Source organism: Monodon monoceros, unplaced genomic scaffold (assembly GCF_005190385.1).
Source record: "Monodon monoceros isolate NGI ecotype Baffin Bay Population unplaced genomic scaffold, NGI_Narwhal_1 Super_Scaffold_21, whole genome shotgun sequence".
In the NCBI taxonomy this organism is placed as follows: domain Eukaryota; kingdom Metazoa; phylum Chordata; class Mammalia; order Artiodactyla; family Monodontidae; genus Monodon; species Monodon monoceros.
In genome coordinates this window covers 126,175,790-126,192,523 of record NW_021703778.1, presented here as the reverse complement: position 1 = coordinate 126,192,523, position 16,734 = coordinate 126,175,790, and the positions used below count along the sequence as shown (strand labels likewise).

General features: G+C 38.2%; 1 protein-coding gene and 1 non-coding gene across 2 annotated transcripts; both read right to left on the bottom strand.

The window, feature by feature from the left end:
- Window positions 1–3: 3 nt before the first annotated feature.
- RTRAF (RNA transcription, translation and transport factor) lies at window positions 4–16,272 on the bottom strand. The gene is made up of 8 exons (XM_029237723.1): window positions 16,048–16,272; window positions 14,314–14,438; window positions 10,959–11,058; window positions 6,560–6,646; window positions 5,572–5,660; window positions 3,290–3,358; window positions 433–481; window positions 4–319 (listed from the first exon to the last, which is right to left on the bottom strand). Exons 1-8 carry the CDS (start codon window positions 16,106–16,108, stop codon window positions 165–167), a joined length of 735 nt encoding a protein of 244 aa, XP_029093556.1. The 5' UTR covers window positions 16,109–16,272; the 3' UTR covers window positions 4–164.
- Window positions 13,019–13,128, bottom strand: LOC114905267. The gene has a single exon (XR_003796126.1). It is a non-coding gene; the product is annotated as a U6 spliceosomal RNA (small nuclear RNA).
- Window positions 16,273–16,734: the final 462 nt, after the last annotated feature.

The following is a 16,734-nucleotide window of genomic DNA, read 5'->3' as shown; positions in this document are numbered from 1 at the left end:
AAATCACCTTCCCAAATTTATTAAAGAAAATGCAGTGATGGTAAATACCTCTAGTCAATTTTCTGGAATTCTTCCCTTGAAGACATGACATTTCCAAACACATGCCAAAGCGTACATGGTTCCCAACTGTACTAAGTAGGTGAGAGGCTGAAATCCTAAAATGTTCATCTTCCAACTTTCCCCAGTCTGTGGTCTGTCTTTGGATCGGCAATAATCGCCTGAACGGCTACTATGGCTTCATTAATCTTTGTCTGTAGCTCTCTCAGCTCTTCTATATGCAGCAGTCGCAGAATTTGAGCAGCTTCATTAAGAACTGCATCTGTTTCATAAGAAACACTGCATTAATCAATAACGTTTGCATATGTTCACTCATTTCCCCCAAATATTCACTAAGTCTCTAAAAACAGTTTGAATTAAAACAAAATCACTTACCTCCTGTGTCAAAACCAAGAATATGCTTGTCTAAAGCAACAGGCAAGCCCTTTAGAAAAAAAAAGGACAAAAATCAGACTGTATAGTTATTCGTTCACATTTTCTCACCTCAAATTGAAAAGCAGCTAGCTATTATTTTAACCCTTTTAGCTGCAGTGGCAAGGTGCCTGAGAATTTTCTCTTTAAATTTGCCTTTTTATGAGTGAGTTTTTTCCTACTACAACTAGTTAGGAAAGAATGGCCTTTACATGTAGTGGGCAGCTAGTCCCATAACACATCCAATCCTTTAAGACCAGGCATATAAAAGAATAGCTCTTTTTTGCAGAAGTGCTGTCACTACTGCTATGGAAGGAAGGTTGAGCAGGGCTGCTACTGTCACCGTTTCAGTTATAGTAAGCAGCAGTGTACCGGGCAAATAAGACTTTTTTTTTTTTTTTTTGCGGTACGTGGGCCTCTCACTGTTGTGGCCTTTCCTGTTGCGGAGCACAGGCTCCGGACGCACAGGCCCAGCGGCCATGGCTCACGGGCCCAGCCGCTCCGCGGCATGTGGGATCTTCCCAGACCGGGGCATGAACCCGCGTCCCCTGCATCGGCAGGCGGACTCTCAACCACTGCACCACCAAGGAAGCCCAGGACTACTTTTAAGATGACTTTCCTCAAGCAAGTTTACTTCGGAGCACATTAATTTGCCTTTATGAATTGAACAAATCTAAAATATACATAACTTTTTTCTGCAAGCATGATGTTTACCAGATTATATTAACTTTCAACAGTTCATTTAAAAGTTACTTTGAAGTCATCTAGGAAAATGAACAGAATCTAAACCATTTAGCTAACCAGTCAGCACCTGCATGGATATACCAGAGATGGTGACTATGGTGGCGCCAACCTGTATAACGTTCACAATAACTATCAAATAAAAACGAGGACAGGCAGTCTAGACTTTCTGCTGATTATACTGTATAAAATCATTACCAGTTTTAAAAAAGGTCACTATACTTTCAACATTACAAATGCTAAGCTGTCACTACTCACTTCTTGCCTAATTATTAATGCAAATCTACCCAGACTCAAAATGCTTTAAAATCACTAGTAATACATTATACACATGAAGAAACAAATGGGTATGAAAATTCTGTTAGCAAAAAACTAGAGTAGAATTGTACTTCAGTAGCTTTCTGTGTCAGTCTGGTACCAGAGTTTCTGTTCTCCCTTCATCTGCCAACAGACCACCTAGGAACAGGCACACCTGAAGATGACCACACGCCCCAAATGCTAGTTATGAACGATTGCAAACAAGAACACTCAACTATAGAACTCTTCCACTGTATTATTATAGCATAGTATCTTTTTTTTTTGCGGAACGCGGGCCTCTCACTGTTGTGGCCTCTCCCGTCGCGGAGCACAGGCTCCGGACACGCAGGCTCAGCGGCCATGGCTCACGGGCCCAGCCGCTCCGTGGCATGTGGGATCCTCCCGGACCGGGCAAGAACCCGTGTCCCCTAGCATCAGCAGGCGGACTCTCAACCACTGCGCCACCATGGAAGCCCAGCATAGTATCTTTTGAGATGACATTAAAGTTCAGATTTGGAGCATTGAAAATAAACTGAATTTTACTTTGCAAACAAGAGCAAAGAGATTTGGCTATGGCCTTATTTGCACTGCCTTCCAAACCAAAGGCATAATTTTGCTGAATGATGAATGATTTTATTATGCCAGAACAATTTACTGTCTGTTCTATAGTGTGGGTGAAATAAGCTGATCTTTAATCCAATTTCCAGTGGCCTGATTCATACATAATTAATAAGCCAATAAGAACCTTTAAAAGAAACTGAGTGTCTTTCAGAGGAGACTACACTGCCCCGGCATTAATAACCTTAATACTGTTGGGCTTCGATAAAGATGGGATTAGAGGACAAAAGACATTGGGGAATTGGAGGGTGAGGGAGGCACAATAGAAGGACCAGGGTCCAGAATGTGGACTGTACCCAAGACCTTCATCTGTGTAGCAGGAAGGGGCATTATCAGACACCTGCAGCTGCTAACCCCTGAGGACATTCTCTGTACTGACCCATAGTCAAGGGGACTTCAGGGGCATTTGGGTTTCTAGGACAGTTCATCTAAAAATATCCTAGATTTATTAACAAGCTACATTTTTATGATTTACGCTAGGAAATAGAATAAACTGAGATTTCTCTGAAGAAACAAAAGGGTGAAGATAAAGACTTAAACAGAAAAGAAAATGAATTACTAAAAAAGAGAAGGTGTGTCCTGTTTTCTAGCAGTTAGTCAAAATAACCCAGTAAATTTCACAAGTGTAAGTTCTTTGAAATTTTAACTGGGCACATGCGGTGGTTTTGAACTGGTAGACTGTGGATATGCTATTGGAGGCTTCTTAAAAGTAATGAAGTGAGATAAACATGAAGTTCACTTTTCACTCAAAAATGAATGGATAGGGCTTCCCGGGTGGCGCAGTGGCTGAGAGCCCACCTGCCGATGCAGGGGACATGGGTTCGTGCTCCGGTCCGGGAAGATCCCACATGCCGTGGAGCGGCTGAGCCCGTGAGCCATGGCCGCTGAGCCTGCGCATCCGGAGCCTGTGCTCCGCAACAGGAGAGGCCACAGCAGTGAGAGGTCCGCGTACCACAAAAAAAAAAAAAAAAAAAAAAAAGACTGGATACAGTTTGCTTCAGAATCAAATTCAATTCCACTGAAGTAAGCTATTCTTTCTCTGGGCAGTTCTAGCACAGAATAGATATCTTAAGCATTCTCAGGCAAAGTTCAAACTCATGACAACCAAAAGAAACTTTCAGTAATAATTAATTTAGAATTTATTTAAATTAAAAAAACAGCATACCTCTTTCGTTTGATTTGCTTTAGCAACTGCATCCTGTGTCAGGCGCTCCTGGACCAAAATGCGAATTGCCTAAGAAATCCCAAAATAGTATTTTTACTTTTTATAGGCTGTCTTATTTTTTCTTCTCTGAGACTACAGAATAAGGATGCCCAATTTAATGAAATTAGAAATACCTAATTCATTAACAAACTCCCCAGCAAATTAAAAATTAAAAAAATAGCTACTGTAATGAAAGTTTTCACTTCTAATATTTAATAATGTGGAATGATGTTCATAACAATTACGTTTTTTGAATAGGTAATTTGTGTGTGCTAAAAATTTTTTTTAAATAAAGAAGGATACATGGTGAAAAAGTATGTCTCCTTTCTATCCAAGCTTCAGCCATACTTTCAGAAAACAATTACTGCTACCAGATCCTTGTGTATACTCACAAGGCCTCTATCGAATTACAAGCACGCTCAGGGATATATGCAAGTGCATGCGCGTGCGCGCGCACACACACTCTCACTCACACACACACACACACACACACACGCACCTTTGATACAAAGGGTAGCATATCATACACACTGTCCCTGCTTTCTTCACTTTATTACAGTAAAATGTTTTCAGATCTTTCAAAGGACACATTTTTTTTCATTAGCAAGGCATTTTACCACTGCAGACACAAATGCATACACGCACCTGCTCACACTTAGAAAGTAAGATTTTTTATGGAATTTTAATTAGTGGATGACAGTTGCAACCCCAAGATAAGTGTGAAATTTTGAAAAATTATTTTTAATAAAAACAAACCAAATGCTACATTTGAAAAAGAATTAAACCAATCTAACAGTAACTGCAAATGTATTTACACAGTCCAGTTGCCAAACAGTTAATGTACTGATTCTCACAGCTGCAATATGGATGTTTTCCATATTGTCATGTATTGTTTGAATGCTTCTTAAAATAACTCAAAAGGACAAACATGCTAGGATTAGAATTTTATAAAGCTTTTGATTATAACTGACTTATATTGTACTTTAGTACCCCAAATATGCTAGCATTGTCTGTTCTCCTCTCACTCAGTTTATGATTAAAGCTGACATAACCACTGTAGAACTGTTCCAAAGCAATTTCTATAATTGCCTGAGTAAGGAACAAGCCTTTGAAAGAGCTAAATTTCACTAAAAACAACTTTTGTCTCTTGGCGTCCAATCTGAGTTGAGAAAATCTGAGTTAACACTCAGATTCAGTATAGAGAATTATAATAATCTAGGAATAGAAGAATATTCCCATATTACAACTGTCATTTAATAAATACAATTCTAAAAAGGAGAATAAATTATGATCTCTTGTGGGTAGAGTGAAATTATTCAATTTCCTGCAAAGCAGTTTAAAGTAATTTAAAGCTCTTTAATTTCTCATAAAATCAATAATAATTTCTAAAATAACTTCCAACTCTGGTAGTACCACTCCCCTGCCCCTCCCCTTCCCCCCACTAGACTATCATAATTACTCAACATAAATCTTCTGAAGCATGAGTATATTTTTCCACTCAGAAATAAGAGGCCTCTTTTAGGCCATCAGGTTCCCTGCTGTAAGGTATGAACTGAGTGGCCTATCTAGGATGGGGGGCTTGGAGGACAGAAACATTCATTCCTCAAAGAGATTTGGGGGTATGTTTTTGACCAAATTCACCATTACAAGTTTGGCATTTTCCACAATCTTAATGAATACAGACCATGAATATTTAAAAGGACTGATTAAACAGAAGTGGGGTGATATAGGAAAAAAAATGGACCAGGACGTCCTTGGCGGTCCAGTGGTTAGGACTCTGCTTCCAATGCAGGGGGTGTGGGTTCGATCCCTGGTCAGGGAACTAAGATCCCAGATGCCATGCGGCCAAAAAAGAAAAGAATGGAGCATAAGGTCCAGTGCCTAGATTAAAATCCTGACTATCATTTTCTATGTCAGCTTGAACATTATTTATCTATTATCTTTAAGTCTCAGTTTCTTCATATACATATTTTAAAAAGACACTAGCATCCACCTCTAGGATTGTTGGGAGGATTGAATGAGTCATCTGCACAGTGGCAGGCACACAGTAAACACTCTTTGATATTAGTTGTTAGGTAAGCTAAAACCAATGAATTCAAGAAATCTGCTTTATGTCCCACATTCCTCTAACATTTTCCTCATTCTACCATAGATTTAAATATCAAACACAGTTATTTTTAGAAAATGAAGTTTTTAAAATTATATACAGAGCTTTTGTCAAGAATCGAGAATATGAAGCTGACCTTAAGCATTACCAGGTAATCGTCATGACGCTGAATCTGAAGAAGGTTAGCCAAAGCCATTACACCAGCCTTAAAATCAGGATTATTTACTATAAAAGATTAAAAATGGAAACTTACAGCTCTGCAAGCATGTAATTACAAACGTGTATGTAAACATATAAACATAAAAAAATATTTTTATTTTCTAGTAACAACAAATCTCTTTACTTTCTAAAATTGCTGCTGACAAAAGCAGTAAGGGGTAAATTAGGTAAACTGATGAGATCAATGGTTTTCCTACTAATCAACCAAAGTGAACAATCCAATAAATGACTAAATTAACTCACATGAGGTTTGTTCTGTAACTTTCTCTGCAAGGCCCATTTATGTAACACTATTAATTAACCTTTCTTCCCAAAGCTATTAATTTTAATACACAGATTCCCTTCAATGGACAGTTTTCCCAAAACCTTTTCTCCAAGCAGCAGCTCTAGAGCATCCAAGCAGCTTATTAATTCATTAAGGTTAACTCATAAATTACAGGTCACAGTCAGTCAGTGAAAGAATATTTAACATATTATAATCTAAGTAATTAGAATCTTAATGCTTTTAAGAGGAGAAAGAATTACTTAAAGACATCTGGGACTTAAAACAATAAAAAATTTTAACACCTGTCTCATACTGTCATTAGATTAGAAAAAATATTTTCTGCACCCAGGAAGGCAAACAATCACCACCATGATTAAATAAAATCAAAACCCCCAAGTTACTATGAGCAGATGAAAGAAGAGCATTTTCAGTTTCAGATATTCAGCTACAAGAGGAGGGAGAAAGCACACTATAACTGACAGTAAAAAACAGCACAGAGAATAAAATATCAACACAAATGTTATCTGCATGAAACACTCTTAATCTACTAAAACCAAATAAACCCAGACTTCATTCTAGGAAGTAAAAAACATTTAAGAAACCAAAAATGTTGATGATTTTTATGCATTTATAAACTTACCATCCAAATTGATCAATGGCTCTGCATTTTTAGCTGCATTGTCAGCGTTTTTTGTATTATCAGGTACCAAGTCCTTGTATTTTTCAGCTGTAAAAATAGGCAAAAATACAATTTGCAGAGCTTCAACTTAAGGTAAAACAAACGTTGCTTATTTACTGAATTTAACCGAGCCAAACTGGTTATAAGCATAAGACAACCCAAGCATTCAAAAAAAAAAAATGCTATAATAAAAAATCTACTAGAAGACAATGTGACTAGCTTTTTAATTAAGCTGAAATGATTATCAGACACAAATATCTTTTCATTAACATTTCTTAAAGTAAAACATTTCAAACACTATCTAAATTTTAGAAGAGAAAGTCTGCTTTTCAGCTTCCTGTCAAACTTGGTAGGGGTAGAAGAATGGGAGAAGGGTAAGTATAGGTCACATGAGGTTAAATACAAACACACTAAGAAGTTTCTTCGCAAATCTTCTGAATGCTGTATACAAAACCAAAAACCTTGCCTTCTAAAAAAAATCACTTCAGGGCTTCCCTGGTGGCACAGTGGTTGAGAGTCCGCCTGCCGATGCAGGGGACACGGGTTCGTGCCCTGGTCCGGGAGGATCCCACATGTCGTGGAGTGGCTAGGCCCGTGAGCCATGGCCACTGAGCCTGTGCTCCGCAACGGGAGAGGCCACAACAGTGAGAGGCCCACGTACCGCAAAAAGAAAAAACAAAAACACTTCAAATACACCATCATATACAAACCTAAACTTATTTTATGGAGACTTAAAATGCAGAATTCCAAAAGGAGATTTTATTACTCTTACCTGAAAAATACTAAATAATATTTTAAAAGACTTTACAAACAAAAATATTTAATAGTAATTCACCAAACTTAAGGCCCAAAATGCCATCTTTGGCTATAGTGCTTATATGATTTGCTAATGGAAAAAAAAAGGGAAAATAAAAGGATTAAAATTTAAATCAGACAGGAGTTAGCTTAAAGGAGCTACTGGCCAAACCTGGAACAATGTAAACATCAAAATACTCGATGACAAAAAAGGATTAAGACCCACTGAGTAAAATAAGAATCCACATATCTACACCAATCTGAATAAACAAACAAACATAAACTGGTGAGAAGGGAAAGCTCTTCCTTATAGTGGAAAGACAAAAAATAAATGTAGAGGAATGATGGAATTAGAAAAACACCTTATAATCAACATAATTGACTCAGGCAAAAATCATCAAATGTATACTAAAGCTAAGGTTTGAAGAGGAGAAGCATATAGAAATCATCTACTATCTCTCCACAAGATGCGTAATTTTTACACTGAAGAAAGCTTAACCAAGTGATCAGAATAACATGACCAGTATTCAGGCATATCACCAACACATGCCTCCTGATATGATGCACTTAAAAGAACACAACATCACTTCTGTGTTACTCTTAACAAAACTACAAACCCTGAATCTAATCATGAGGAAACATCAGACTCACTCAAACTGAAGGACATTCTACAAAATAAATGTCAGTGTCCTGAAGCATGACGACTGAGTAACTATTCCAGACTGTAGGAGACTAAAGAGACTAAGGAGAATGAATGTAACACATGATCCAGGACTGCTTTGGAGGTTTTTGTTTGCTTGTTTTTGCCATAAGGAACATTGAGACAAATGGTGAAATGTGAATCTCACGTACAGATAACAGTAAAGAATTAAAGTTAATTTCCTGATTTTGATAAATGTACTGTAGCTATGTAAGACAATGACTTTTTTTAGGAAATGCACATAAGGGTAAAAGAGAAATCATTTACAACTTAGTGTCAAATGGTTTAGAGAAAATTAGGAGTATGTATATATATAGAGAGAAGGATAAGGCAAATGAAGTAAACTGTTAATATCTGCAGAATCTGAGTACGGAAAAATTCTGTTTACTGTTCTTGCAATCTTTCTGTAAATCTAAAATTATGTCAAAAGAGTTAAAAGAATTTAAGTCAGATTTTAATCACCTTAATTGACAAGCTAGCAAAAGGCTTTAAAAAACGTTAAGGCACAAACAATAAAAATTCACAATGGTTTTATCAAATAAGAATAAAAATTTTAAATAACTTAAAAGTCAAGAAGAATGCAACTTATTAATGTAAAACCATAAAAGCACAGCAGTGCCTCCTACCGATAAGGGGCAGTGTCTCATGCAAACTCAGTTTTTTTAATACATTAAAGAAGACCATGCTATCACTGAGAAGTAACTGTACTTAACAGTAATACAGTCAACTACAAGGGTACACAATCATATGGCATCTACTGTTCTTGGTACAACCTAGGTAACCTAAGTTGAAGTATTACAAAAATGGGACAAATGGACTAAATAAGGGTAAAATAGAAATAAATTGAGATGTGACTATAATTTTATGTGGGAATAGCTGAAAAACACTTGAAAACCTGGAGAATACTTTGTTGCAAATTAACTAACAGGGTTCCTACCAACTCAGACCAGAACAGGCGTATTTTGCTAAAGGCTCCATAGCAAAGAAAAAGTCTTTGAGCTTTCCTTGAGATTTCTGCCATAAGGCATCTGAAACTTAAGTTTGAAGAACCAGCAAAAAAACAGCTGGTTGATGCTCCACACCAGTATGTATAAACATTCATATATTGAATTTACCAAGCATTTATAGTTGATAAGCACATCTACTGTACACAAGAAACCTATGTCAGGTACTGTGGCAGAGAGAATCATGACTGCTCCCTCCCCCGCAAAAAAATGTCCATATTCCAATCCCTGGAACTTATGAATATGGTATCTTACATGGCAAAAGGGACTTTGTGGATGTGATTAAATTAAGGACCTTGAAATTGGGGGTATAGGGGTTATCCTGGATTACCTAGGTGGGCCCAATGTAACCAAAGCATCCTTATAAGAGGGAGGCAGGAAGGTCAGAGTCAGAGAAGATGTGACAATGAGAGCAGAATCACAGAGTTTAGAAGATGATATGCTGCTAGATTTGAAGATAAAGGGGCCAGAGTCACAGAATGCAGGCAGCCTCTAGAAGATGGAAAAGACAAAGAAATGGATCTTCCCCTAGAGCCTCCAAAAGGAACCAACCCAGTCGACAAATTGACTTCAGTCCTAATACAGATGTTGGACTTCTGACCTCCAAAACTGTAAGATAATAAACAGTCTTTTAAGTCACTGAGTTTGTGGTAATTTGTTACAGCAGCAACAGGAAACTAATAGAGGTACCATGTAGGAAACAAAGCTGAGTATCAGCTTACAATTTAGTGGCGCAAGTAACACATAAGCAAAATGGAAAGTGGCGAATGACTCAAAAAGCTATAGGGTTAAATGGGAAAACAATGGTTTCTGAATACGTAAAAGGAACTATCGTTTGGAAACAAAGTGTAGCATTCTAAAACATTTATGTTTCAAAAAATTAGCTTGGTGGGCCATGTGGATGAGACTAGAGGGTGACATAGATGGGAGACTAGTGTGAAAGACATTCCAATAATCTCAGGAAAAAGTGGCAAGAGCTTGAATTAGGGCGACAGCAGTGAGGATGGAGAAGGAAAGATACGACAAGGGAAAAAAGGATGGAACAGAATGAGAGGAAAAGGGAGAGGCCAAAGACATTAAAAAGGCTTCAAACGTAAATCATTAAGAGGACTGGAACTGACAGTCCCATGAAAGAGAACAACATAAATGCAGGGGATGGAGGTAAAGTAAGATAATCAGATCTTACATTCAGACGTTAGCAGGCCTTTCAAACTGAAATGGCCTGAGAGAAAACAGTTTACTGGAAAACTATTTTTACTATAGGTACTAACATTCAAAACCTTCCAATGATACAAGTATCTGTAATAAAATAACATTAAACAATAATAATAAATATATTTTGGCCTATAGTGCAAATTTGCATTAGATGTATATTTCAGTCTCTTGTGAAATTACCTGCTGCAACCAACACTTGAAATCCTATCAATTCTGGGACAGCAGCAACAAGTGAACTTGAAAGGCTAAGGTACAGACTGAAAGATGGCAAATTCTCCAAAGTAATGTGACATTGTGAGAAGACATTCAATTAGCCTTCTTCTTCATAAAACATCACCTTCAAATTCTAAAAGAAAAATCTAAATACCAATGGAAACCAGTGCTTTTAATATCTTATGACAGTAAGGAGACTAATTTTAGAAGAGAAAATTCTTTCCTAGACAATTTGGGAGCTGGATACAGAAGAATAATTACAAAAAGTAAATTTTTAAACAGATGCTGTAAAGTGAGATGAGGATGTACAAAACTTAAAATGAACCAAAGGTAAAACAATGTACGACAAACTGGCAAGTTCCCTACATTTTTACACTCCTTTCCCACCTTTCCTCTCTCTCTCTTTAAGAAAGACATTCCCCACAAAACATACCATTATCTCCATATTCAAGTCTAACAGCTAAACCAAGAAGCCAGTCGATTGCTTCTGGTCGATCTTGAATCTTGAAAGGACAGTTAACATCTCTGAGATACTGTGAGGGGAATAAAAAGTCTGGTTTCATTATTACTATAAAGTCACAAAATAAAAAAATGGTAGAGTTGAAAGAGACCTTGGTTTGGATCTCTAAGGATTTCTTATAACATTTACATTACTAAAACTTTGATGCAATTATATAACCCAAAGGAAGGAAACACTTAAGTGTACCACTCAGGGAAAAAAAATGAAGTAGGCCCATCATGCTTTTTGAAATTTTTACTTTTGCAGATTCCAGGTAGGGCACCACTGCCTAGATGTAGAATAACTTCATTTTGTAGATGAGAAAACCGAAGCCTAGAGGTCAACACTTGCTGACAGTTATACGACTTAAATTGGGGAGCTGAATCTAAACTTTCTGATTCCAGGTCTCAATACACATAGAGCAGGTAAATAAAAAGGACTTTAATTAAAAAGGAGGATACACCAAAAACCCCAAACAAAACAAAACCAATTATTATCTAAACCTTAGCTTTCATATCGTGGAAATGCTTCTGAATAGAGTAAGCCATGTGACATACAAGCGTTTTGAATAAATGTCAGAAGCTGCACATTCAAATGAGTATGTCCTTAAAATAAGTCTCTTAGGAACTTAAAATCTAATTCCACCAACAATGACATTACTCAAAACTTCTGGAACTCCTTTTTGGAAATTCTTTGGGGGATAATTAATGAATCAGCACTTTTTAGCCGTCACTTATTTTCTAATCAAAAATTTTATTCCCCTGCTTTAAAAAAAAGCACCTCATTCACAAGATTTAGTCATGATGCAAAAAGCAAATCCATGTTCAAAGTATAAAAAAACTGTCAATATTAAGGATATTCAAAAGATGTCTCCTGATCTAAAAGTATTTCCAAAAAAAGTTCCAAATATGCTTTAGGCAATGACATCATCATTCCAAAGAAACCACCTTGAAAGATAATATCTGTGTAAGTTCCAATATATTTATCTTTAGGTTATACTACTTTACTGTCATTTCTGGGTGTTTTTCATCAGAAAGTTTTTTATATTCTTCAATACCCTTCCACATGTGGAACTCTGTATTGTCTTGTACACGTGAGTGGGCCATCACAGATGTAATATAAGAAATATAAAATCCTAACAATATATTTCAAAGTCTTAAGAAGGCTATCAAAATTTTCAAAAATACTCTTGAAGGGCAAAGGAAAATAATCCAGTAGTAGCAATAATAGTAGTAGAGGCAGGGAAATTAATAAACATATAGCACTTGCTATGGGCCAAGCACCTCTGTGAAAAGGTACATAGGTATATTTCAATAACAATACATACCACTCCTATGAGATAGATAGCACTGTTATTCCCATTTATTGATAACAATATTGAGCCACAGAATGGTTAATAAACTTGCCCACTGTCAGAGGCAGTATGTAACTTACACAATCCTCTAATTCATAAAACTAGAAACTTAGGTACCTAAACACCAGTAAATGAAAATTTAGTCACTTTTCATATTCTTTTATTTAACATTTTTATTGGAGTATAACTGCTTTACAATGTTGTGTTAGTTTCTGCTGTACAACAAAGTGAATCAGCTATACGTATACATATATCCCCATATCCCCTCCCTCTTGCATCTCCCTCCCACCCTCCCTATCCCACCCCTCTAGGTGGTCACAAAGCGCTGAGCTGATCTCCCTGTGCTATGCAGCTGCTTCCCACTAGCTATCTATTTTACATCTGGTAGTGTATATATGTCAATGCTACTTTCTCACTTCGTCCCAGCTTCCCCTTCTCCCTCCCCGTGTCCTCAAGTCCATTCTCTACGTCTGTGTCTTTATTCCTGTCCTGCCCCTAGGTTCATCAGAACCTTTTTTTTTTTTTTTTTAAGATTCCATATATATGTGTTAGCATATGGTATTTGTTTTTCCCATTCTGACCTACTTCACTCTGTATGATAGTCTCTAGGTCCATCCACCTCACTACAAATAACTCAATTAAAAATATGGAACACTTCACGAATTTGCATGTCATCCTTGCGCAGTGGCCATGCTAATCCTCTCTATATCGTTGTTCCAATTTTAGTATATGTGCTGCCGAAGTGACCATTACTTTTCATATTCTTAAAGAGATCTCGTCAAAGTAACAGAGCTAATAAAAACGTTTAATGTAAATAATGATACTGTAAAATGTAATTTTTATTCTAATTTGAAAACAACTCTGTTTTCTGCAAAAGCATTACTAAAATTAAACTAGGTCAACAGGAAAGTTATTCCAGCCACAAAAATAAGATAACACACGCAGATCTTTTTAGGATTATTTCTATTGTACATAACAAGGGACAACTGTGTATGTTAAAAATAAGCAAAAACAAGACATAATCTTAGTTTTCAAGCGTGTCAATAATGTCTTATTTTAATATAATACTCTAACTGTATCTCTGCTCTATTTTTAATGTAATGTAAAAATTCTGATTTTTGCCATTTTTACTATTTAGAGAATATGTGTCACTGTTTATTTAAGAAGTCTCAGTGTTTCTGGACAAAACTATTTCTTCCCTTTTTTTTGAGTGTCTACTTGTGCCATTACCTTTATTAGTTAACAGTCTATAAAGTTAGTTTTCAATGGGCAGCAGGCTAGTCAGGTATAGGGCCCTAAAGGATGTGAATACAGAGTAAGTTTTGCTATAGAGAAAATGCAGAAATGAATATTCATATATCATTCATTTACATACATACACATATATGTACACAAATAAACACACACAAATATATAAATTCATGAAACAAACAGGTCTCTCTATTGTATGTCAGGCACACATCTGAGTACTGGGGATAAGCACCTCCTCTCCAGCTACATAAGCTTAAAGCTGACAGTTTCGAGTAACCAGGAATTGGTTGGGAAAGGTGAGGAGTGGGAAGACTAGTCCAGTCATATCACCTAAAACTGTGACAGCTCCCCAGCTGGGTCAAGTTCAAACTCTTTACGGCACAGGAGCTTTCCTCTGTCCTCAGCCTACTCTGTCTATACTCCCCTCCACCCCCACGCCTAATGATTCACCATACTATTTCTATCTAATACTGAATGCTTGGTAGGAAGAGATAATATAATCTGCTTTAAAAACAAAAAAACACGGTAAGAAAAAAGTAAAATCCCTGAAGTCTAGCTTTTCTAACACTGATCATTATTAGTGTCATTTATTTTAAAAGAACACAGTAATTTTAAGCTTGCCTGTCTTCATATAATTTTTAGACAAGCTCTCTGTACATTTTATTTTACTTTCTAATGCATTACCTTTTCAAAGAAATTGGGCCAGTCACTGCTGTGGATGTTTCTTAAATTACCTCTGTCTTCAATCTTGTAGTGTCTGATTTTCTGGTCTTCGAGCCAAACAATAAAGTTTCTAAATTCTGTTTCATCTGCAATAAAAACACCATATAAATCACGAGAAGCACTAGGTAACAGGTAAAACACTTCCTTCACAAACAGTCTTGTGGAACTTTTTTTTTTTAACTCCAAAATTATAAGTTACTTGAGCTGCTTCAAGTAGGAGTTGAAAGTGCAGACTTTGGATTGACTTACGTTCATATCCTGGCCTGAATTCAAACTGACTCCAGACATTTAGTGGTTGTGTGAAATTGGGCTAATTACCTAAATTTTCCAGGCCTCAGATTCTTGAGTTACAAAATGGGGAGTAATAGTAAGACTTACCTCATAGGGTTGTTATGAAGATTAAATAAAATATTTAAGGATCAAAACAGTGTCTAGCACACAGTTTTGCTATTTAAGTGTCAGTTATTATTCCAGTTCCTATGGGGAAGAGGAGGAAGGACTGGGCCAGATTAAATTTACAGCAATCATAATGTACAAGAAATTAAATGGCAAACAGAAAGAAGATACTGACTACCATTGTCTTTTACTGTTACGGCACATTAAACGCATTCATGAAAAAGTACAGATGTTGTTTCATTTAATCCTCCCATACCATTTCGAGGTAGGTAATATCCCGATTTTACCAGTGAAAAAACCTGAGGCTCAAAGATTCAAATTCAGATCTAAGCTCTACTACCACTGAACCTTTTTTCTTACATAAAAGGCAAAGCAGAAAAACAAGTTTCTATAAATTGACATGCTTCTACAGATCAACAAAACACTGCTATCCTGCTTGGAAATTATTTTCAATTACAAAATTCAAGCTTGAATTCAAATTCAGGCCTCCCTTATGAAGTCTTGAGACTTATACAATGGTCTGAACATCCCAGGTTGTGCTTGATCACTTTCAAACTTATTAGTCTACCACAGGCCAAGAACTCTGGAAGAAAATGAATAGTGGGTAGTAGGTGAGTAGCAGTGGGTAGCAATGTTAATACTTTTTACGATTTTAATGCGGTGAATTCCCAAATACCTTTGTATTTACAATTCAACCGCCCCGCTCGTCTGCTATTAACTTTTTTTGCACGACTCGCACACTGTCATTAGCTCGTTCCTATACGCGCTTGCCCCGACACTGTCAGTCCTGGACTTCGTTCTATCTCGAGCTCAAACTGCCGGATGGGCTCCCACTGCCCCCACCTCACCCCTTAGTTCCCAAGGGGCAATGAACGAGTCTTCAAGTTACTCAGCATCTTCCTCGGATTCCAGCACTGTGCTGGCCCCCAGCAGGTGCTCAAGGTATCGCCCAATCACCCGGAAGCCACGGGGCTGAAGGGCTACGTCAAAAAGCGAAGACTTTCCCTCTAGAGCGCTGAGGGTGCGGGCGAGGGGGGGGTGGGCGTGGGGTCTGGAGTTCAGCAAGTGCAGAAAGTGCTGATGCCGAGGCAAGAGCGGGTGGCGGGGCTCTGAAGCCGGGGAAGGAAGGCGGAAAGCAGAGGTGCTTGGCTGCCGGGAGGAGAGGAGTCCAGGGGAGACAAGGCCGCGGACGGTCCGGGTGGGGAGCCCAGGTGCCGGCGCTGAGAGAACGGCGGCCCGGCGGCGGGGAAGTGGGGGGGGAATCACTGACGCGCGGCGGGCCCGGGACCGCCTCCTCACCTTTGCAGTTGAAGCCGGCAGGGTTGTGGTAGTCGAGGGCCGTCAGTTTGCGTCGGAACATGGTGCCCGCTGCTCGCTCCGGTCCCCCGGGCTTCGGCCGGGAGAGGAGAGGCGAGGAGGAGCGGGCGACACAGACACCGGCGACGCGGCGAGAGGGCGGGCGGGCGCCGGGCGCTCCGAAATGACGGCGGCCTTAGCCAATCGTAGCTTAGGGACGGTCGCCGCTGGCCAATGCCCACCAATAGCGGCTCCGGCTGCGAAGGCGGGGCCACGTCGGGGCACGTCGACGCTCAAATAAACTTTATTGTCAGCCTCCTAGTTGTACAATAGGCAGAAAGCAACTGAGAAGCCAGTTACCTCTTGCTTTCCTCGCCGTCTTGATCATACAAACTGTTTACTATTTTCAGTGTATTCATTCATTCATTTAATTATTATATGCCTCCTACATAATAGGTGCTCTTCTAACACTGCTAATGCAAAGACTTTTAGCAAGGTCCCTTTACGACTCGTTGGGAGTGACCCACAGGTAAACATACAACTGTAATACTGTGTGATAGTTCCAGACATCACCAGCAGCCAGAATCTTGAAGCCAGAAACCTGGACTTATCCTTTACTCCCTCTTACTGAAGTTACAACATCCACTAGTTCATTGATTTCTGCTGTTCTCTCTCATGTCTCTCTCAAAT